At 42.5% G+C, this 24234-nt stretch overlaps 1 protein-coding gene across 2 annotated transcripts in view; it reads right to left on the bottom strand.

Annotated features, from left to right (window-relative positions):
- Positions 1 to 24234, bottom strand: part of SPEN (spen family transcriptional repressor) — a 98062-nt gene that overhangs the window by 12225 nt on the left and 61603 nt on the right. For both annotated transcript variants that reach the window (XM_062190482.1, XM_062190483.1), the window contains 6 exons: positions 16356 to 16556; positions 11736 to 11887; positions 6955 to 7080; positions 6526 to 6639; positions 5021 to 5134; positions 4058 to 4158 (listed from right to left, as the gene is read on the bottom strand). In XM_062190482.1, coding sequence (XP_062046466.1) covers positions 4058 to 4158; positions 5021 to 5134; positions 6526 to 6639; positions 6955 to 7080; positions 11736 to 11887; positions 16356 to 16556 — 808 coding nt within the window. The remainder of the gene's footprint in view (positions 1 to 4057; positions 4159 to 5020; positions 5135 to 6525; positions 6640 to 6954; positions 7081 to 11735; positions 11888 to 16355; positions 16557 to 24234) is intronic.

Genomic DNA, 24234 nt, shown 5'->3' with positions numbered 1-24234 from the left:
ACCTAGTCTTTTTACATTTTAATGTGGCTACTAGAAAATTTCGAATCAAATAACCTGTGTTGGTTCTTTTTCTTCTGCTCTTTTGGTAATTAAGGTGCAGTGACATGACAGACAACAGTTATTACATGGTATCACAGCCCATATTCCTCGTTCTTTCAGGATTATTTCCCACCAAAAGATATTCTTACTACAACTTGGGAAATAAATGCACCATTTGGAACAATAGGTAAAATAACTCATTATAGGTAAAATAACTCATTATAGGTAAAACAACTCATTAAAGTCTTACCACCCGTGTTATCTGATAACGCCTCTCTCTGAATTCACAATCACACAACACTAATTTGGGGAGCTGAACTGAGCTCACAAGCCCAGAAGACGCAGACCCCATCGTAAGAGCTTCCCTCGGTATCATCTCAAGTGCATTCTTCCTGAGCAGATGCCAGCACTTGGCCCAAACTGTCAGCCAGTAAATCAGGGGTGGCTGCAAACCGTGAAAGAATTCCTCCATCCTAATGGGGTTTCTGCAGGCTTTCTCCCACAGTACCCTGTTCAGTGCACAATACAAGTGTGTTACATAAAGTGAATACCCCTGTACTAGAGGTCAATCAATTCTTCCACTTGCACTCATTCTCAGAATCTATTCTCAGTACGGCCTTTAGTGGCTCACTGAAACACCGCAAAATTAGGACTTAAGCACTTTAAAGGCACAAGCTCCGGGGCCAGCACTGTGGCACCGCAGGCCAAGCTGCCACCTGTGACACTGGCACCCACATCAGAGGACCACTTGGAGTCTCAGCTGCTCTATTTCCATTCAAGTTCCTGGCTAATGCACCTGGGATAGCAGCAGATGATGGCCCAAGTATTTGGATTTGTGCCACTCACAAGAGACCCGAGTGGAGTTCTGGGTTCCTGCTTTGGTTGGGCCCAGCCCCAGCCATTGTGGCCACTTGGGGAGTGAACAAGCAGATGAAAGATCTCCTTCTCTGGCACTTTGCCTTTCATTTACTACTGGAAACATCGGTGACACACTGTTATACACATTTATACTGAACTTTCTTAGGCCAAAGAGAATTTTTGTGAAATATTAATATTTGCTTTAATTGGACTCAAGAGAATATTTCTATAGCTCCCCAGGAAACAGATTCTTTGCCTAAATACTACCAGTCATATTGTGAATAAATGCTACTATACACAGAATCAAGCTACCTTAACTTATTTCCACCAGAAATGCATACTCTAAGAAAGTATCATTTTTCCTACAGGAAACAGAGGACACGTAAGAGGCTTTTCAATAGTATAAAGTGAGTAAGACATCTGGTCACCATTACTGCCCATGTTAGCAGTAGGGTTGAGTCATATTTTTAAAATACAGTAACAAGGGGCCGGCGCTGTGGCTTAACAGACTAATTCTCTGCCTTGCGGCGCCGGCACACCGGGTTCTAGTCCCGCTTGGGGCGCCAGATTCTATCCCGGTTGCCCCTCTTCCAGGCCAGCTCTCTGCTATGGCCCGGGAAGGCAGTGGAGGATGGCCCAAGTGCTTGGGCCCTGCACCCGCATGGGAGACCAGGAGAAGCACCTGGCTCCTGGCTACGGATCAGCATGATGAGCCAGCCGCAGCGGCCATTAGAGGGTGAACCAACGGCAAAAAGGAAGACCTTTCTCTCTCTGTCACTATCCACTCTGCCTGTCCAAAAAAAAACCAAACAAGATAGCTTTAAAAATAAAGCAAAGTCGGATGGCCACTTGGACACCTACATCCCATATTGAGTGCCTGGTTTGAGTCCTGGCTCCTCCTTTTCCAATCCAGCTTCCTGCTAATGTCACCCTGGAAGGCAGTAGATGATGGTTCAAGTACCTGAGCCTCTGTCACCCATGTGGGAGACCTAGACTGAGGCCCAGGCCCATCCCTAGCTGTTGTAGGCATGTAGGGAGTGGTTCAGAAAACAAAAGATCTCTCTCCATTTGTCACTCCTGTTTCTCTCTGCCTTCCAAGTAAAATGAAAATAAAGATAATGTAACAAAATTAAGCTAACTGTAACTAGACTCAAAAAAATATAAAAAATCATAGAAGTCAAGAGGTGTATGTGTAAACATTCACACTGGAACATCGTTCAGTCTAACAATACCCTGATGGGCCCATGACTACAAGAAACAAGCAGTCCTGCCCTCAAGGGGCTCACCGTAAGCAGGGACAACACAGCTGAGCACTCAAATGCAAAGGTTCTGCAGGACACCGAGGGATTCCGAAGTTGGATTTGGAAAGAACTCTGTTCAAGTGACTGCAGGATGTCCCAACTACCATAAGTAGTCAGACAAGTCATCTGCATCATAATATGACCCTGTAAATTGATCCTGGGAATCACTGTAGTATAAAGTTTAACACACTAGCTTGTAGAAACCCAGGGTTTATCCCCAGTCTAACCACCAGCCTTTAGTAGCCTGAATATCAACATGTCTTGTGATAGTCAGTTCCCTCCGTAATGGGGCAATCATGACTGCCCTACCTCCCTGACAGAGAACTTGAAGGAGCAAATGAGATACTACCTTGTGAACGGCAAAGTTCCGCACAAATGGAGCTGCCCTGTGCATTACTGAGCTGAACCAGCATTAGAGAGAGAGCAAGTGTTTTATTCACCCATGCGTCAACAACTATTCAGTGGGAAGACTTCCTTCTGCTCTGGAAAAGGCAGAGACTCAAATTCTACAAGAATGCTGAAACCAAACGGGAAAACTGGGATCACAGTCAAGTCCCACAACTTCCTGCTTCCTATACTAGGAAATCAATATTATTGGACAGGAATGAACGACCGTGGGAAAGAACCAAAGAACAGAGCCATGTCATTGCTAAAATCAGTGAATTTTAAGTAGTGATATACCAAAATTAACACCCACACTACATTATCCAATCTTCACAAGACACTGTTACTCTAAAAACATTTACAAGAACAGGATTTTAATTGGGTCTCCAGCATACCATCTATATACTTACAGGTAGAATTCCTGCAAGCACGTAATGTATTCACAGTGACACAAATTGCTGTTTAGGGAGCACGTGCACATACAACATCACATTTGCGGTCATGCTCTGACATTTGCGTACATAGGTGTGCGCATGCACACACACACACAAACAGGCTAAAAAGACTGATCTTCCAACTTAAGAACTGCTGATTTTTTGTCTTTTGTAATTTGGATTCTGATCGACTAGCTAGAAACCTTAGGGGTTCAAGCTTTTGGAAATCTGGCTATGGGAGAATTTTTTCATTTAAACATTTCTAAGCATTTGATGACCATTGTACAATATTAGGAAATAGTATGGAGAGATACATAATTTCTTAAGACACTGAAATTTGAAATAAAGCTCTTGATATTCTTTCTGAAGCTTCTGTTTGCTTTTGTTTTCTTAAATAAACAAGCACATGTGTGGTGACAATCTGTCATTACCAAATATGTAAGGCATTTAGCAGTTCATAATGCACTATAGCACAAGTTTTTACATTTAACTCAAACCTGTAGGGTAGGATGATTTAAATATATAATTAATGATGCATAAAGTTAAAATCTAACAAAACCATAACTTTCAAATCACAGTTACATTCAGTGGGAAATTAAGTAGGCATCCTGACCACATGAAAAGTGGATCATAAAAATGAACCCTATGTAGCAGAAGCGCAGCCTCGCAGTTAAGACGCCCACACACCTCATTCAAGGGCCTGGGGTCGATTCCCGGCTCTGGCTTCCTGACTGCAAGCTCCCTGCCAGTGCAGATCCTGGGCATCAGTGGGGATGGCTCAACTAACTGGGTTTCTGCCACCTACATGGGGGATCTGGATTGAATTCCCATGCTCTAGCCCTGCCCTGACCCTAAAGGTAACTGGGGAGTATGCCAGAGGTATGAGCACTCACCAATAAATTAGGAAACAAAGAAAGAAAAACTGACATAAGTTTTTTAGGAGATGGGACTAGAGGAAAGGAGTGAAAAACTAAAAATTTCATCTCATCTGAATTTTATGTGTTAAAATCCCAGCTACTCTGATAGCTTCACAAAACATACCTTCTTTCTGCTAACATCTCATAAAAGTCTCTGATATCTTGACCAGACTTCTCCATGCAATGATAAAATGCCAGCTGACTTTCCCGATTTGCAAAATCCACCTTTATTTAAAAAGGAAAAAAGAAAAGATATTAGTGTTTGATGAAAATTTCTGATTTTAATGATGAAAAAGCTTATTGAATTTGAAAACTCTTTACCACACATCCCTTCAGGACAACTCAGGACAGCATGTACTGTGCCTGAGTGGAACGGTCCTCACAACCAGGACTACGCTTTTGTCAATGTCATCCCTCTCAAGCAACACACAGACACTGGTAAGGAAATGCAAAGCAAAGTAGGACACTGAGACAAATCCCCACCAGACTTCTAGACTGACAGTTAAACAATCTGATCAACTAGATCCAGCAATCTTTGCCACACATAATTTTGCTAGAAACACAGTTACAACATGAAATAAACTATAGAGAGCACTTAACTTTTATTCACAGCTGGACCTCAAAGCCACAAAAGTATATTATACCCATCAGCTACTGACAGCTTCCACCCCATCCTGAAAACAATTTTATCTAATCACAAATTCCTTCAAGCTATCGTGAATACTATGCTCTCAAACAAATCCACCAGACCAAAAAAAACACCATGCTTTCAGTGTTTCATCCATTACCCACTGTTAGCAGCTTGTATGTGGTATGCAAGTGCATCAGGTGCCCGAGTATTGGAAAGTATACTTTTTTGAGTAAGACGACCTTTAGGGAAGGATCTGTGGCTAATGCTTTAAAAGATTTTGTGCCCACTGAAGGCGGAGCAAAACAATTATTAATATTCCCCATAGAAACTAAGGGTGTAACCCATGTCCTGTAAACCATGCCCCTTGCTGGCGACATACAAATAAATGCGAGCTACAGGGGGAGTGAGATTTGAATATGATCTTGTTTTCACTTTGCTTAAAGTCATTCTGCACACCTTAATTTTATTGCCACCAATTTTCCTCCCCTTTGTCTCTTTTACAGCTGCTTGTGCATATTCGATTTCATTGTACAGAACCAGGGCCATGCCTTTTAAGCGGTCAAACACCACCTGTAAAAAACAAAATGATAACCAAATAAGAGTCTCACCCACCGGATTCAGTCTCAGTCCCAACAAAATTATAAGCAACAAAGTTACTGTCAAGGGAAAGATATATATTATGCACACACATACACACATATTTCTAGAAAAAAAATTTGGACTTTTCCTGATGATGCACACTATAGTAAACACACAATAAAATGTGCAGAGGCTGTCTGGAACCGTGCATATTGTAGCTTAAGGTATATTATGCCTCTATTTTGTTTTTCTGTATTTTACTTTTCTTCCCATGTTGACTGACCACAGTACTGTACTTAAATAAAGCATTCTTCTAGTTTTGGTACAAAAAAGAAAAAAAAAAAATCTTGAAAAGGAAAAAAAAAATTAAGGAATACTGAATAAAGAATTTCAGAGAATTTTTAAGTAGCATTACTGTCTTAAAGGTGCTGGCTCATTACTTATTCTAGTTATCTATAAAATATGTATTTCACTAAACAACAAAACCTACACTAAAGAAATGCCAAAGTTATACAACATACCCAACACAGAGTAAATATATTTGTAAGGGGTAAATTCATTACCTCCACAAAATGGAGGTGGATCCAGAAACCCATTTCCTGCTGTCTGTGGGTGTGGTGTGCAACAAGCATGGGTTAGATGGATATTCTGTTTGCACAAGTCCCTTTACACCCATTGTCATTCAAAAAAAAAAAAGTCTAATTATGTATTTATTGTAAATGTAAACAAATATTTACATAGACTAATTTTAATGTAGTATAAATTTTTTTTTGACAGGTAGAGTGGACAGTGAGAGAGAGAGACAGAGAGAAAGGTCTTCCTTTGCCGTTGGTTCACCCTCCAATGGCCGCCGCAGCTGGCACGCTGCGGCCGGTGCACCGCGCTGATCCGAAGCCAGGAGCCAAGTGCTTCTCCTGGTCTCCCATGGGGTGCAGGGCCCAAGCACTTGGGCCATCCTCCACTGCACTCCCGGGCCATAGCAGAGAACCGGCCTGGAAGAGGGGCAAATGGAACAGAATTCGGTGCCCCAACCGGGACTAGAAACCAGTGTGCCGGCACCGCACTATTAGCCTATTGAACTGTGGCGCTGGCCAATGTAGTATAAAATTTTAAAAATTCTTAAGAATTCTATTTTATTCTATTTGTGCTATGAGAAGAGTTGGGAAATAATCAGCTAGTTCAAAAGTGTTTCAAAATATTTCCTCATATCATAAGCTAACAGATGCAACTACCCTTTTGGATCAAATGTTAGTACACAGATTTCCAATGTGCTTGTTATGAAGAACAGGGAAAAGCAGCACAAAAGAAACGGACTAAAGGACGGAGCAGCAAGCAAAGGGAGCTGACAGCACATCCAGAGCACATCCACACCGGCCACCTACCTTCACCACAGGCCCATACCGGCAGAAATGTCGAGTTAAATACTGATCCGACACGTTCGCAGAAAGCCCGTCTAACCACACGCAGTTGGTAGGCATACTCTTTCCAAAACCCAGCTGGGTACAAAGAGCAAACTTCTATTAGTGAAGCTCATAACCACTGTGCAATTACCAAATCCTCAGGAAACCAGTCTTCCGTAGGAATCTACATCTCACGTGGGAACCAACTGGTCAAAATCAAATAGCTGTGTTCAAAACCAGTAACCTTGCCTGGCCAACCAAGTATTAATTTAGATCACAGCACAGGATGAGGATGCCCTCACAGTAAATGTCTCCACCAGATCTTAACTAGAAAGACACGGACACACAACACTCCCATCTTAAAAACAAAGCAAATCATAACAGCATGATATTTTATGCAAATTCACTTACCTTGAGGCGATTATTCCCAAGATATTCTCCATCCATCTTCTTAATAGCTTTACAAACACTGGCAATATCACAATATTGCAAGAACGCATATTGAGGAACTCCATTTACTTTCTTAATATCAATATCCTGAAAAAGCCAATCAATACCACTAAGCAATATGCCAACAATAAACGGATTAAGTAAAGTCCATATAAGGTATTCATTTCTCAAAAATGTCACATTCCCAAAATACAATTTTCTTAATTAGAATTGTACATCTTGGGGCAGGTGTTTGGCGGGGCAGTGAAGTTGTCACACAGGATGCCCATGCTTGGGTCCAAACCTCAGTTCCACTGCCAATTCCAACTTCCTGCTAACAGACACCTTGGGAGGGTAGCAGGTCATGGCTGGGTCTCTGCCACCCACATGGGAGACTCAGACTGGGCTCCTGGCTTTTGGTTTTACCTGGCCCAGCCACAATCGTTGCACACATTACAAGAGTAAACTAAAGGATGGGAGCTCTGTCTCCAAAGGACAAAATTTAAGTAATATATACATTCATGTACATAATATATATAACTATGAATTCACAGTCTAAAAAACTGACCACCACATCATTTACAATCATAACCCATGAAATCCTTCTCATGTGAAGTTCTCCCTCTCTAGGAAGAGGAACAACTGTGTTGCAACTCAAAATTCAGACTTTAAAATCTGTAATACCAGTGTTGATCAACTTGCAATACTAATGAAAGGTAGCCTATTCAATGAAATCCTAAGAGATAATTCCCTTTTGCAATATCTAAAACCCTTAGTAGGGGCCAGGTGATTTAAAATATAATAGCTGAGAAGGGTGAGAGTGGTTAAGTTTTCAGAAAGTGATTTACAGGGTGGGCATTTAGCCTTCCTGAGATGACCACCTCCCATACTGCAATTCCTAGCTCTGGCTCCTGTCTCCAGCTTCTTGCTAATGCAGGCCCTGCGAGGAAGCAGTGATGGTTCAAATAATGGGGTTCCTGTCCCCCACGTGGAAGACCTGGATAGCATTACCAGCTCCCAGCTTTGACCCTGGGGCCAGCCCCAACCATTGCTGGTATTTGGGATTGAACCAGCAGAGAGTTTTCTGACTCTACATGTGCTCTCCACCTGTTTCTCTAATAAAATCGTTTTTTAAGTGATTTAAGGGGCCAAGCTTGTGTCTCAGCCACTGTTTGTGACACGAGCATCCCAGATCAGAGCAACACCAGCATTCCGTGTCGGAGCAACGGTTTGTTTCCAATTCAGTCCCTATGAATACACCTAAGAAAGCTGTTGAAGATGCCAAGTACTCAGGCCCTTGCCAATCAAATGGGAGACTTGGATGGAACTCCAGGCTCCTGGCTTCAACGTAGACCAATCCTAGCCATTGTGACCATTTAGGGAGTGAGCCAGCAGATGGAAGACCTCACTCTCTCTGTCTCTCCCTCCCTCTCTGTAACTCTTTCAAATAAACAGACCTTTTACCAAAATAAACAAGGATTTTTTAAAAACACAAGCACTCCACAAAGGAAGACTCCATTTCTCTAGAATGTACAAACCCTGCAATCTCACTTGAACTCCCATCCTGCTGATCAGAGGAGTTGGTGGAAAATCCTGGCTTACACATGAAAATGTTCCAGAGAAACCAGTTAGATGGCAAAACATTCACATGAACAGTGTTCTGGGCCATGTATTTCAGTTAGTGCTGTCTATACAAGCCTCTCTGAGGGTCAAAGCCAATCACCAAAACTTGAAAAAGTACCAAGCATGTGCAGATCTGCTTAACAAGGCCTAAAGAAATCACCACACGGGGCCTGTGCTCTTGTGCAGCAGGTACAGCTGCTGCCTGCAGTGCCAGCATCCCGTGTGGGCGCCGGTTCGAGTCCCAGATGCTCCACTTCTGATCTAGCCCTTTCTCTGCTCTTCCATCTGGCTGGTTCACTCCCCAAATGACCACAATGGCCACAGCTGAACTGATCCAAAGCCAGGAGCCAGGAGTTTCTTCCAGGTCTCCCAAGCCATCTTCTACTGCTTTCCCAGGCCATAGCAGAGAGCTGAATTGGAAGTGGAGCAGCCGGGACTTAAACTGGCGCCCATATGGGATGCCGGTTTTGCAGGCCAGGGCTTTAACCCGATGTGCCACAGTGCCGGCCCCTAAACTACGGTTCTTAAAACACATCTATGTCTCCATTTATAGCAATCTTGGTGATGGAAATGCACCCAAGGGCACAACTACAACTTCTTCAGACTGCTCAGAAGGTTCACGTAGCAGCTATATTCAGAATACTACGTCTGTGGGCAGGCATGATGACACAGTGCTGGCTGAGCTACATCGACATTGGAGTGCTGTTGTGAGACCCAGCTACTCCGCTTCTGATCCAGCTTCTTGCTAATGTGCCTGGGAAGTAGGGGATGACAACTCAAGTGCTTTGGCCTGGCCCAGTCCCAGCTACTGCAGGATTTGGGGAGTGGACCAGCAGATGGAAGATCTCTGTGTCTCTGTTTCCCTGCCATTCAAGTACAGGAAGACGAATGTTTTGCTGGTCTGTTTATCTAAATACACAGCTTTTCTATTTTCTTTTTTTCAACCAACCACTTCCATTTCTTTTTCCCAGTTTGTAAAACATGTGGTTTAGTGTAAGCCACAAGCACAAAAAGACTATGTCATTGAAAATAACAAGGATCTTTTGCATAGAGCAGCAAAATAAAAATGGATAAATGAACAGAGATACTTGGACATCCATAATACAAGCATGTACCCCTAAAGATCAGCAACAGCTGTTTCTACCTGAAACATTTTTTATTCTCCAAAGTCCAAATATGCTAGAGCAATTCACTGTTAAGAGAGTCTTTTGAAGAAATAAGAAACTAATATTTTTTCAACCACAGACCAAAAGAGTATATCCCAAAGAGTACATAGTTGTAACCAAACTATTTGCAATATAAGCTGATTCAAGTTTTTGTCACAGGAAACAAAAAAATCCTTGCGTCCCTAATTCTAATAATGACTTACATAATATAAAAAGTGACTCTAACTAAAACTTCAAAATAGAATTCAGCTTCCAGCACATGACATCTAATTCTAGTAAACCCCAAGACCCTTGATGTGTCCTTTGATCACAAGGTAGAGACTATAATTTGCTGCTACTTTTTTTTTCTTTTAAGATTTATTTATTTATTTGAAAGTCAGAGTTACATAGAGAGAGAAGGAGAGGCAGAGGCAGAGGCAGAGGCAGAGAGGTCTTCTATCCTCTGTTCCACTCCCCAGCTGACCACAACGGCTAAAGCTGTGCCAATCCGAAGCCAGGGGCCAGGAGCTTCCTCTGGGTCTCCCATGTGAGTATAGGGGCCCAAGGACCTGGGCCATCTTCCACTGCCCTCCCAGGACATAGCAGAGAGCTGGATTGGAAGTGGAGGAGCCGGGATTCAAACTGGCACCCATATGGGATGCTGGCACTGCGCGGCGGCTTTTCCTGCTATGCCTCAGTGTCGGCCACACTGCTGTTTTACAAATATTGTTTTTTCCTCTAGGTTTTCCTCTCAACAGACAGGACTAAAGATGAGTTTAAAACAGAAGACAGTGGGGCCAGCGCTGTAGCTCAGCGAGTTAATGCCCTGGCCTGAAGCGCCGGCATCCCATATGGGCACCAGTTCAAGACCCGGCTGCTCCACTTCCAATCCAGCTCTCTGCTATGGCCTGAGAAAGCAGTAGAAAATGGCCCAAGTCCTTGGGCCCCTGCACCCGCATGGGACACCTGGAAGAAGCTCCTGGTTCCTGGCTTCAGATCAGCGCACCTCTGGCTGTTGCAGCCATCTGGGGAGTGAACCATCGGATGGAAGACCTCTCTCTATGTAACCTCTGACTTTCAAATAAATAAATAAATCTTTTTTTTTTTTTTTTTTAATTTTTTGACAGGCAGAGTGGACAGAGAGAGAGAGAGACAGAGAGAGAGGTCTTCCTTTTTTTGCAGTTGGTTCACCCTCCAATGGCCGCCGCGGTAGGCGCACTGCTGCCGGCGCACCGCGCTGATCTGATGGCAGGAGCCAGGTGCTTCTCCGGGTCTCCCATGGGGTGCAGGGCCCAAGCACTTGGGCCATCCTCCACTGCACTCCCGGGCCACAGCAGAGAGCTGGCCTGGAAGAGGGGCAACCGGGACAGGATCGGTGCCCCAACCGGGACTAGAACCTGGTGTGCCGGCGCCGCAAGGCGGAGGATTAGCCTATTAAGCCACGGCACTGGCCTCGATCATCTTTTAGTAGGAGTTGAAAATACATACAACAAAGCCGGCGCCTCGGCTCACTAGGCTAATCCCCCGCCTTGCAGCGCCGGCACACTGGGTTCTAGTCCTGGTCGGGGCACCGGATTCTGTCCCGGTTGCCCCTCTTCCAGGCCAGCTCTCTGCTGTGGCCAGGGAGTGCAGTCGAAGATGGCCCAAGTCCTTGGGCCCTGCACCCCATGGGAGACCAGGAGAAGCACCTGGCTCCTGCCATCGGATCAGCGCGGTGCGCTGGTTGCAGCGCGCCAACCGCGGCGGCCATTGGAGGGTGAACCAACGGCAAAAAGGAAGACCTTTCTCTCTGTCTCTCTCTCACTGTCCACTCTGCCTGTCAAAAAAAAAAAAAAAAAAAAAAAAGTACATACAACAAATGAGGAAAAAAACGTTATTCATTTTATTTGAAAGGTAGAAACAGAGAGATAATATTCATTATGCCTGTAAATATCATATGTCAATATGTATGTTTTACGAATGGCTGAAGTTAATTGTGCTAGAGAAGCAACCTACCACAATCTCCCCAAAGCGCTGGAAGACGTTGCGAAGGTCGTGGTAAGTAGTGGTTTTCTCAAGGTTGCCAATAAAGAGAGTCCTTGTTGCTTTGGGGTGAAATTCATCTATCCTTTCATCTAAGGGGCGAAATTCATTTTCACTTTCTGTTTCTGTTAGTGGATGGGGACAGTAAAAAAAAAAAAAAAAAAAAAAAGTTTTAATGTGTACTTATATATCATGGGAGATCTATATTTAACAAACACGATCAGCAAAATAACATGGTTAAATACACAAATTGTAACATTATAAACACCATCTCTTAGAAATAGCTAATCCTTTATTAACTCAAAGCAAAAGAAAAGCTAGACAAATCTGTACAAAAAGAAAATTAAGGGTAAAGTATCACTCAGTTTAATCTCTAAGAAAAAAGAACTGATTTCACTCTGAGCTGAGTCGTTTTAGAACTCACACAGAAAGATTTTAAACTCTAGCAGAACGGTACTCATTTAAGCCTTATCTCAGGTTCCAAAATTACATACCAGGCTTTCAATGTGGATACAAACTACAATCCCTACAATCTGAAATACACAGAAAATCTCAGCTGCAAACAATTCAAGCTTGCATATTTAACATCATTACTTCCTGCCATTTTATAAGATGTTTAGCATTTCATGTTTCTCACGCTACTTAACGTGAACAGCGCAAGTGTCTAAATGTAGAAAATTTAAAAAATGTTTTTACGAAAATTGGTGGAAACAATATTTATGAAAAAATATTCTTTTGGTACTGTATGGCCATCCCCAATGACAAGCTGAAACAGGCCAAATAATTCTTAAGGTTTCTGTCTAAATTTTTATGGTTCAATTCAACCACAGCCTTTGTCTAAAGCTCCATTTATTAACTTGGTCTAAGGCAGGGACCTTCAAGATTTTGTTGACAATAATTACAATACAATACTACACATTCTTTATCATACTCAATACAAAACAAACCCAAAAATTGGTATTTTAATCAACTTCACTGAAACAAAGTACATTTAGTGCCAGCCACTGAACATTACTGATGTCAATGACAGCGCTGACATTAAAGACAAACTGTAGGGCTGTGGAATGAATTCAGCCAGAACCCATCTCCCTGCTGTAGCCAGGCTCCAACAGCAGCTCAGCTTGGTCATCCAAGTTCCACGAGATCATGCACTGTCAGAGTCAGGTGGATCCAGAACCTGCCTAGGGCACATGGTACCTGTTCTTCATATTTTTAGCATTTCTCACAGAGATACTTTCCTTTCTATTTTTAAAACTAGAGACTTTTCCTCTCAATTTTTATAAGTTTTTTATTTTTATTTTTTTTTCACTTTTTTCTTTGAAAAGCAGAGAGACAAAACTCCTATCTTCTGGTTCACTTCCCAAAAGCCCACAATAGTCAGGTGGATCAGGCCAAAGCACAGTCAGGAATCCCAGCCAGGTTTCCTGCGTGGATGGCAGGAACCCAATTACCTGAGCCATCCCTGCTGCCTCCTCCCAGGTGTGCATCCATAGGAAGCTGGACTGAATACTGAGCTGGGGCTCAAACCCCGGTGCTCTGATGTTGGACACCAGGACCCTAAACATGATCTTTGTTACCCACTGTGCCAAATGCCTGCCCTAGAAATGTATCTCATTTTAAGCTCAACTCAGTATTCTTAAAACTTAGCAGAGGGCAGACATTTAGGAAAAGACACGTCAAATACATTTGGAGTTTGTATTCAAAAGGCAGAGTCAAACGGGCGAAGCAGAGTGAGTGTTTGGGACAGCGGTTAAGACGCCACTTGGGAAGTCTGCATCCTATACTGGAGCGGCAGGTTTGAGTCCCGGCTCCACATCTGATTCCAGCCTCCTGTCAATGTACACCCTAAGAGATAAGAAGTTTGGCTCAAAAATTTTGGTCCCTGCCACCCACAGGGGAGATCTAGATTAAGTTCTAGGCTCCTGGCTTCTGCCTGGCCCAACCCAACAATCCAACTGTTGTGAGCATTTGAGAGTGAGCCAGCAGATGAAAGATGTATCTGCTTCTGTCTCTACTTTTCAAATGAAAGAAAAGAAAAAAATATGCATTTTTTTAAAAGCTCTAGTCTCAATCTGACTTAAATGCTATAATAGAGGACTTCTCTTCGTCATGGAGGGAAAAAAAACCAACATGGGAGTTTTCTACACAACTGAGAGTAGTCTTAGCATCCTGTTCTGCAGCATTTTCTTAAAAAAAAAAAAAAAAATTAAAGGGCAAAGCATGACTTGCAGCCATGAAAATCTGTATGATGGACTGCGTGGCACACCAGATTGAACAGCTGCTTGAGTTGTCTACATCCCATTTCAGAGTGCTTGGCTGGAGCCCTGGTTGCTCCACTTTTGATCCAGCTTCCTGCTACTGTGCCTGTGAAGCAGATGTAGGCCCAAGTGCCTCGGTCACTGCCACCCATGCGGGAGACCCGAGTGGGACTCCTGGCTCCTGCTCCTGGTCTCAGGCTCGCCCAGCTCCAGCTGGTGTGGGGATCTAGCAGATGAAACATCTCTGTCACTCTGTCTTTCAGAAAAATAAATGAATTAAAACAAACAAAAACTCTATATGGCTTCATTTTGAAGAACTAGTTTTGTAAATTTTCAAAATTGGAAATTCAATTTAGCAAAGAAAAAAAGGAGTGTTGCCCACAGGTAATCTACTTATCTTTCACAACCAGATGACCAGCCTATACCTCCTGGGAAAAACCTCTTTCATGCTGTAATTTCATGTTTAGGGGATTCTAATGCTATGTACAAGGGCACTTCAAAAAAGTTCATGGAAGGTAAAGATTTTATTTTGTTGCAAAAATATTTGAAATTCATGCCTGCAAGGGGTATTCAAAAAGTTCGTGGAAAATGTGTATTACTGAAGACTATACATGGATCTCAAAGCTTTTTGTAGGAAAATAAACCTTTTAATTCATTTTCCACCAGCTTTGGAAGAACCCTCATATATGACTAAGAAACTCCATGAGGGTCTATCTGCAAAGGCAGGTTTCTTGGATTTGGATCTTTTTAATATCCTGGATTTAGATCTTTTAAAAGGTTTTTGACCTAAGCAATCAGCACAATATAACACACTTTAACCATCCCACAGCATAATTCCAATCAAGTCTTCATAATCAGATTCCGCTGCTTTCAAACACCCTGCTGAACCTGTATTTACTGTCCCTGGGGCCAGCCCTGCAGAGCTGGTAAAGCTTCGCCTTCAACACCAGCATCCCACATGGGCACCAGTTCAATTCCCAGCTGCTTCATTTCCAATCCGCTCCCTGCTAATGGCCTGGGATAAGCAGCAGCAGATGGTCCAGGTGTCTGGGCCCTGCACCCATGTGGGAGACCCAGTTCAATCTGCAGGCTCCTGGCTCAGTGCTGACTGTTGCAGCCATCTGGGGAGTGAACCAAAGGATGGAAACATTCTCCCCCACCCTGTAATTCTGACTTTCAAAATAAACAAACATTCAATTATTTTACAGTAAAAATTTCAAGATCTTCATTATTTTAATTGGTTCAAAAAAATTCTATATAGTATTCAACGTATTCCTCAAGCAGTTCTGACCTCCTGAAGCTGTATTATGTAAGAACTCCTGAGTCGCTTTTAGCTCAATATAATCCAGGGCAGTGCATGTCAAATGCGGTAGAGAATAAATGTCGAGGCATAATGTTTAAGTCCCTTGAAGATACTTTTCCTTTAATTTCGTGCATTGCATCATAAAATTATGCACATTTTGGAGTATTCACCTTAGTAACTCTGTGCATACTTCAGTATACAAATAACATTTTCAGTCTTATCAGGAAATTATGTTTTCCTCTAAACTGCCAAATAAAATTAATATTCCAAGGATATCTGTGTTTATCCTGTAAATTTCAATTAAATTCTTAGTTTTTAAAGTTGAGTTGCCTTGGATTCATACAATAACTGAAGGGTTTTAATGTTTCTGCTAAATCTATTATAAATACTCATAAGTTGCCTTGAATCAGTTTTCAAGCCTGAGTGTGATTTCTGAACCAGTCGCTGCGGCAGAATCAGAGCCTGCAGTTTCCAACAAGCACTGCGTAAGGCTGTCAGACAGAATAATCTCTGGCAGATTATAACACACAGCCCTAAGCTAACCTATGGACACACCCACAAAGCTTAGCCCCCGCTTCTCTGTCACTATCTTTGAAGGTCACGCAAGATAAACAGATCCAATTTTTGTTGGACATAATGAAAATAAAACTGGTCTAACCAGTCCCTCAAATCTGTATTAATAAGTAGTTTGCTTTCTACTTGAGACAATTCTTCTGTCATTCTCCAAAGAACTACCTCCTAATCTCAATTAATTCAATCCTCTTGGAAAGGCTGGATTCAACAAAGTTCTAAAGCTCTCGGTTTAAAAGTCAATATTTCTCCTTTATAAAACAAAAACCCTTGTCCTATCTAACCAAAACAATATTTTTATTTTTATTAAGTTGGGCAATAAATATAACTCTCCTTTAAAATAGAAGACACACTGGAAGTATGTCAATAAACAGTGAGCACAGTGTCCACATTCAGGATAATATGCCACTCTCTTGTAAGCTGAACATAAAGATCACATATGTAACATGTTCTGTCTCTTACCTGGCCCTATCCATGCTGTCACTTCAATCTGCATGCCAAAGAATAGTTTTCCTTTTGATGCAGTCAATGCTTTTTCTTGGTCCTCTTGCTGCCGAAAAAATACCAGACCATACCTTTCTTCAGAAGTTCCATGTATCTGCACTGAAGTCACTTTTCCAAATTTCTTAAATTCATGGAAAAGACCATCTTTAAGGCTTGTATCTAAATCCCCAAACAAAAACAAGATATTTATTTTTCTAAATTAATTAAATCCGATAAGCAAACCACTCAATCATTAGCATGGTTACTGATGTTTTATTAGCATTGAAATACTACTTTTTTTTTTTTTTTTAATTTTTTGACAGGCAGAGTGGACAGTGAGAGAGAGAGAGACAGAGAGAAAGGTCTTCCTTTGCCGTTGGTTCACCCTCCAATGGCCGCTGCGGTAGCGCGCTGCAGCCGGCGCACCACGCTGTTCCGATAGCAGGAGCCAGGTGCTTATCCTAGTCTCCCATGGGGTGCAGAGCCCAAACACTTGGGCCATCCTCCACTGCACTCCCTGGCCACAGCAGAGAGCTGGCCTGGAAGAGGGGCAACCGGGACAGGATCGGTGCCCCGACCGGGACTAGAACCCGGTGTGCCGGCGCCGCAAGGCGGAGGATTAGCCTGTTGAGCCACGGCGCCGGCTGAAATACTACTTTTTCAAGTAAAATAATGTAAAAAAGACATTTTGTAGATGACTGTACAAATCTGAACATAAGTCTAGTTGTTAACTGTACTACTGGTTATTTGTTGGTAAGAATGGTATTATGGTACCCAAGAAAATGCACTTATCTTTCATAGATATACACATAAAAAATTCACTTTAAAATAGAAAATTTAAAAAAACAGGAACAAGAAAAGATGAAGATAACAGAAAAGATAAAACAGGAATGGCAAGATGTTGATTTTTTAATCTAAGGGGGCAGCACGTATAGAGGGGAACTCATTTTGTTAATCCTTCTACTTTTTAGAAACCGTATTTCTAGCTTTCCTGGCATAATGTCAGTAAAAACATGGTGAGGGAAGTGTCATGTAACATGCTAACCATTAAATCTCTCACAGATGAATCAAACAAAAATACTTCAAGGGGCCATTGCTGTGGCGTAGCAGGTTAAGCTGCTGCCTGCAGTGCCAGCATTCCACATGGGCACCAGTTCAAGTCTCAGCTGTTCCACTTCTATCCAGTTCCCTGCTAGTGTGCCTGGGAAAGCAGCAGAAGATGGTTCAAGTCCTTGGGCCCCTGCAGTCACATGGGGACCCAGAAGCAGCTCCTGGCTCTTGGCTTCAGATCCGTCCAGGTCTGGCCATTGTGGCCATCTGGCGTTGTGAACCAGTGGATAGAAGATCTCTGACTCTCCTTCTCCCTATCTCTGCCTTTCAAATAAATAAATAAATCTTTTTAAGCAAAAAGTGCTTAAAATCCACGCATGAACTTTCTGAAGACCTCAGACATTAAAAAAAAAAAACTTTTATTTAATAAATATAATTTTTTTTTTTGGACAGGCAGAGTGGACAGTGAGAGAGACAGAGAGAAAGGTCTTCCTTTGCCGTTGGTTTACTCCCCAATGGCCGCTGTGGCCAGTGCGCTGCAGCTGGCACACTCCACTGATCCGAAGCCAGGAGCCAGGTGCTTCTCCTGGTCCCCCATGCGGGTGCAGGGCCCAAGCACTTGGGCCATCCTCCACTGCACTCCCGGGCCACAGCAGAGAGCTGGCTTGGAAGAGGGGCAGCCGGGACAGGATCCAGCGCCCCGATCGGGACTAGAACCCGGGGTGCTGGCGCCGCAAGGCGGAGGATTAGCCTATTGAGCCACGGTGCTGGCCATAAATATAAATTTTTAAAGTACAACTTCTGGATTATAGCGGTTCTTCCCCCCATAACGACCCTCCTACCTGCAAATCATCCCATCTCCTACTCCTCTCCCATCCCATTCTTCATTAAGATTCATTTTTAATTATCTTTATATACAGAAGATCAACTCTATACTAAGTAAAGATTCCAACAGTTTGTACCCACACAGACACACAGAATATAAAGTACTGTTTGAAGACTAGTTTTACTGTTAATTCTCATAGTACAACACATTAAGGACAGAGACCCTACATGGGGAGTAAGTGCACAGTGACTCCCATTGTTGATTTAACAACTGACACTCTTATTTATGACGTCAGTAATCACTCCAGGCTCTTTTCATGAGTTGCCAAGGATATGCAAGCCTCTTGAGTTCACAAACTCCGACCTTATGTAGACAAGGCCATAATCAAAGTGGAAGTTCTCTCCTCCCTTCAGAGAAAAGTACCTCCTTCTTTGATGGCTCCTTCTTTCCACTGAGAATGAGAATTCATGGAGATCTTTCATTTAGGTCATTTTTTTGCTTCAGTGTCTTGGCTTTCCATGCCGGAGATATTCTCATGGGCTTTTTAGCCAGATCCAAGTGCCTTAAGGCTGATTCTGAGGCTAGAGGGCTGTTTAGAGCATTTGTCATTCTATGAGTCTGCTGTGCATCCCACTTCCCATGTTGGACCGTTCCCTCCATTTAAATTCAATCAATTATTGTTAGCAGACACTGGTCTTATTTGTGTGATCCCTTAGACTCTTATTCCTATCTTTATGATCAGCTATGAACTTAAACTGATCACTAATTAGTAAGGTGGCATTGGTATCTGCCAACTTAATGGGGTTTGGCATCCTATGGCAAGTTTTTAGCTTTACCCTCAGGGGTAAGTCTCAGGGAGTGTGTGCTGAACTGTATGTCTCCTCCTCCTCTTATTCACATTCTTAACAGGGATCGATTTTCAGTTAAATTTAAACACCTAAGAATAATTCTGTGTTAAAGAGTTCAACCAATGGTATTAAGTAGAAAAAGAAAATATAAAAAGAATAAAATAGTAAGCTGTTCCTCAACATTCAGGACAAGGGCTGATCAAGTCATTGCTTCTCATAGTGTCTGTTCGACTTCTACAGGTTTCCTTTTAGGTGCTCAGTTAGTTGTCACATATTAGGAAGAAGACACAATATTTGTCTCTTTGAGACTGGCTTATTTCATTCAGCATGTTTTCCAGATTCCTCCATTTTGTTGCAAATGACTGGATTTCATTTTTTTAACGCTGTTCAGTATTCCATAGAGTACATCCCCATAATTTCATTATCCAGTCTTCTGCTGATGCGCATTTAGGTTGATTCCAGGTCTTAGCTATTGTGAACTGAGCTGCAATAAACACTGAGGTGCAGATAACTCTTTTAGTTGCCAATTTAATTTCCCTTGGGTTATTCCGAGGAATAGGATGGCTGGGCTGTGTAGTAGGGCTATATTCAGGTTTCTGAGCAATCTCCAAACTGTCTTCCATAGTGGCTTTACCAGTTTGCATTCCCACCAACAGTGAATTAGTGTGCCTTTTTCCCCACATCCTCGCCAGCATCTGTTGTTAGTTGATTTCTGTATGTAAGCCATTCTAACTGGGGTGAGGTGAAACTTCAATGTGGTTTTCATTTGCATTTCCCTGATGGCTAGTGATCTTGAACATTTTTCATGTGTGTGTTGGCCGTTTGGATTTCCTCTTTTGAAAAATGTCTATTGAGGTCCTTGGCCCATCTCTTAAGTGGGTTGTTTGCTTTATTGTTTAGAGTTTCTTGGTCTCTTTGTAGATTCTGGTTATTAATCCTTTATCAGTTACATAATTTGCAAATATTTTCTCGCATTCTGTCAGTTGCCTCTTCACTTTCCCGTTTCTTTTGCAGTACAGAAACTTATCAATTTGATATAATCCCAGTTTTAACTTTGGCTTTGACTGTCTGTGTCTCTGGGGTTTTTTCCAAGAAGTCTTTACCTGTGCCTGTATCTTGCAGTGTTTCTCCTATGTTCTCTAATAACTTGATGGTGTCAGGTCGTAGATTTAGAGTTTTAATCCATGCTGAGTGGATTTTCATGTAAAGTGTAAGGTAGGGGTCTTGCTTCATACTTCTGCATGTGGAAATCCAGTTTTCCCAGCACCATTTGTTGAACAGACTGTCCTTGCTCCAGGAATTGGTTTTAGTTCCTTGATCAAATATAAGTTGGTTGTAGATGTTTGGATTGACTTCTGGTGTTTCTATTCTGTTCCATGGGTCTATCTATCTGTTTCTGCACCAGTACCATGCTGTTTTGATTATAACTGCCCTGTGGTATGTCTACATCATGATTATGATTATGATGATTGTATTATGATATGGTATTATGATGCCTCCAGCTCTGTTTTTTGTTGTTCACGATTTCTTTAGCTATTCGAGGTCTCCTGTGCCTCAGTATGAATTTCAGCATCATTTTTTCTATATCTGAGAAGAATTTCTGGTATTTTTATCAATATTGCATTGAATCTGCTTTTGGGAGAATGGACATTTTGATATTGATTCTTCCAATCCATGAACATGGAAGATTTTTCCACTTTTTGGTATCCTCCTCTATTTCTTTCTTTAAAGTTTTTTTAATTCTCATCATAGAGATCTTTGACATCCTTGGTTAAGTATATTCCAAGGTATTTGATTTTTTTGTAGCTATTGCGAATGGGACTGATCTTGGGAGTTCTTTCTCAGCTGTGGCATTGTCTGTGTATACAAAGGCTGTTGACTTTTGTGTACTGACTTTGTATCCTGCTACTTCACCAAACTCTTCTATGAGTTCCAATATTGTCTTAGTGGAGTTCCTTGGGTCCCCTAAATAAAGAATTATATCATCTGCAAAGAGGGATAGTTTGACTTCTTCCTTCCCAATTTGCATCCCTTTGATTTCTTTTTGCCATTTTGACGAATGGCTCTGGCTAAAATTTCCAGTACTATATTGAATAGCAATGGTGAGAGTGGGCATCCCCGTCTGGTACCAGATCTCAGTGGGAATACTTCCAACTTTTCCCCATTCAATATGATGCTGGCTGTGGGTTTGTACCTCAGACATTTTTTAACCAAAATAAACTTGTCTTTTAATTCCATTTTCCACATTCATAATGAAAATAAAAGGTATGCAAAAAGCCAAGCCTACATTTTTATCCCCTCATCCTAAATTACCAAATAATCTTAATCAAAAACTCATCACTGGGGCTGATGCAGTGGCACAGCAGGTTACAACTGCAGCCTGCAGTGCTGTCATCCCATATTGGCACTAGTTTGAGTCCTGGCTGTTCCACTTCTGATCCAACTTCCTAATGTGCCTGCCTGGGAAAGCAATAGAAGATGGCCCAAGTCCTTAAGCCCTACAATGGAGGCCCAGAAGAAACTCTTGGCTCCTGGCTTCGGATCAGCTCAGCTCTGGCCACTGCGGCCATTTGGGGAATGAACCAGCATATGGAAGACCTCTCTCTCTGCCTCTCTGTAACTCTTCCTTTCAAATAAATGTATCTTTAAAATAAAAAATTAAAAAAAGCTCATTATTTGTGCCTAAATATCTCTTCCCAAATCTGGTACATAAGTTTTATAGGCTACTTTAATAAATAATTAAGGCAATTAATGAAATGTATTAGCTAAGAAATGCTTATTTGGCCTTTGATGATTTGACTGTGTACCAACACTTTTAACTTGCTTACATACTCAAGATACCTAACATAGGAATAAGAATATATTATGGTCAACTGTCAATTAAAAGTATCAGAAGACAGGTGTTAGCCTACTCTTTAAGGTACCTGTAGCTTATATCCAAATGCCTGGATAGATTCCCAGCTCCAAATATGGGATTCCTACCACTCTTGTGGGAGATCTAGATTGAATTCCCAGCTCCCAGCTAGGGCTCAACTCCAGCTCAGTTCCTGGGTTAGGTGCCAGCTCGGCCTTATTCTTTCCCAACATTTGAGGAATGAACTAACAGATGGAAGCATTCTCTTCTGGGGCACGAACCAGCAGACAAGTGCTAAAGCACACATGCGCTGCTTCTCAAAGGAAAATACATACACACACACCCCTGAAGAGTAAAGGAGGGGCCGGCACTGTGGTATAATGGGTAAAGTTGATGCCTTGCAGTACTGGCATCCCATATGGGTGCCAGTTCAAGTCCCCACTGCTCCACTTCTGATCCATCTCTCTTCTTTGGCCTGGTAAAGCAGAAGACAGCCCAAATCCTTGGGCCCCTGTACCCACATGGGAGACCCAGAAGAAGCTCCTGGCTTCAGATCAGCGCAGCTCTATCTGTTGCAGCCAACTGAGGAGTGAACCAGCAGTGGAGGATGGCCCAAGTGCTTGGGCCCTGCACCCCATGGGAGACCAGGAGAAGCACCTGGTTCCTGCCATCGGATCAGCGCAGTGCGCCGGCCGCAGCGGCCATTGTGGGGTGAACCAACGGCAAAAGGAAGACCTTTCTCTCTGTCTCTCACTGTCCACTCTGCCTGTCAAAATGAAAAAAAAAAAAATTTTATTTATTTGAAAGTCAGAATTACATAGAGAGAGGCAGAGAGAGAGAGAGAGAGAGAGAGAGAGAGAGAAAGAGTGAGAGAGAGTGTGAGAGAGAGGTCTTCCATCCGATGGTTCACTCCCCAACTGGAGGAAATGGCTGGAGCTGGCACCAATCCGAAACCAGGAGCTTCTTTCAGGTTTCCCATGTGGGTGCAGGACTTGGGCCATCTTCTACTGCTTTCCCAGGCCATAGCAGAGAGCTGGATTGAAAGTGGAACAAGGCCAGCGCCACGGCTCACTTGGCTAATCCTCTGCCTGCAGTGCCGGCACCCCGGGTTCTAGTTCCAGTCGGAGCGCCGGATTCTGTCCTGGTTGCTCCTCTTCCAGTCCAGCTCTATGCTGTGGCCCGGGAGTGCAGTGAAGGATGGCCCATGTGATTGGACCCTGCACCCACATGGGAGACCGGGAGGAAGCTCCTGGCTCCTGGCTTCGGTTCAGCGTGGCGCGCCAGCAACAATGCACCGGCTGTAGCAGCCACTTAGGGGGGTGAACCAACAGAAAAGGAAGACCTTTCTCTCTGTCTCTCTCTCACTGTCTAACTCTGCCTGTCAAAAAAAAAAAAAAAAAAAGTGGAACAGCCAGGTCTCAAACTAGCTATGGGATACCGCCGCTTCAGGCCAGGGCATTCACCCGCAGCGCCACAGCATTAGCCCCTCAAATAAATAAATCTTTAAAAAATTTTTCCATTATTCATGGCTTTTCTCATTTGAAATTATTTTGAAATGGGTTTCTTATCATAATTCAATGTTCACAGTTATTTCACATATCACAGGACTCCAAGCTGACATAACCTCTCTGGAGGAGAGGACTGGTGGCATGGCAGTTAAGTCATCATGCGTGATGCCCACATCACAAACTGGAATGCCTGGTTCGAGTACCAGCTACTAAGCTTCAAATTCAGCTTCCTGCTAAGAGGAACCATGGGAAGCAGCAAAAGATTGAGTATTTGGGTTCCTGTCACCCATGTGGGAGACACAGACTGAGTTCCTGGCTCCTGGTTTCAGCCTGGTCCAGCCTTGACTACTATATTCATTTGGGATCTTGGGAATGAACCAGGAAAGGACAATAGATCAATACACATAAATAAAATGAAATCTTTCAAATAAAATGAAAATTAAAAATTTACTATTTAATCCAGAAATACTTATTCAAAAACAAGACATGCTTTCTTCACAAGCCACCCACCATATATATGACCTTTATTTGTGTGCATGTTTATGCGTGTAACATACTTGTTACATATAAATAAAATACCATTCACCATGTAATGTTTATATATGTACAAAGGTAACAAAGCAGAAATTAAACTACATAAAGCCATAATAATTACTTGTGTCAGTCTTACATGGCATTAACTGCTAAGGAACCACTAAATGAAAACTGATTTTCACCACGAAATATAAAAGGCAATTGCCCAGTCTATCTCATTTCTCATTAGCAACACAGC

This window comes from Lepus europaeus, chromosome 5 (genome assembly GCF_033115175.1).
Source record: "Lepus europaeus isolate LE1 chromosome 5, mLepTim1.pri, whole genome shotgun sequence".
In the NCBI taxonomy this organism is placed as follows: domain Eukaryota; kingdom Metazoa; phylum Chordata; class Mammalia; order Lagomorpha; family Leporidae; genus Lepus; species Lepus europaeus.
The sequence above is the reverse complement of the archived record's forward strand: the minus strand, read 5'-3'. Positions and strand labels throughout refer to the sequence as shown.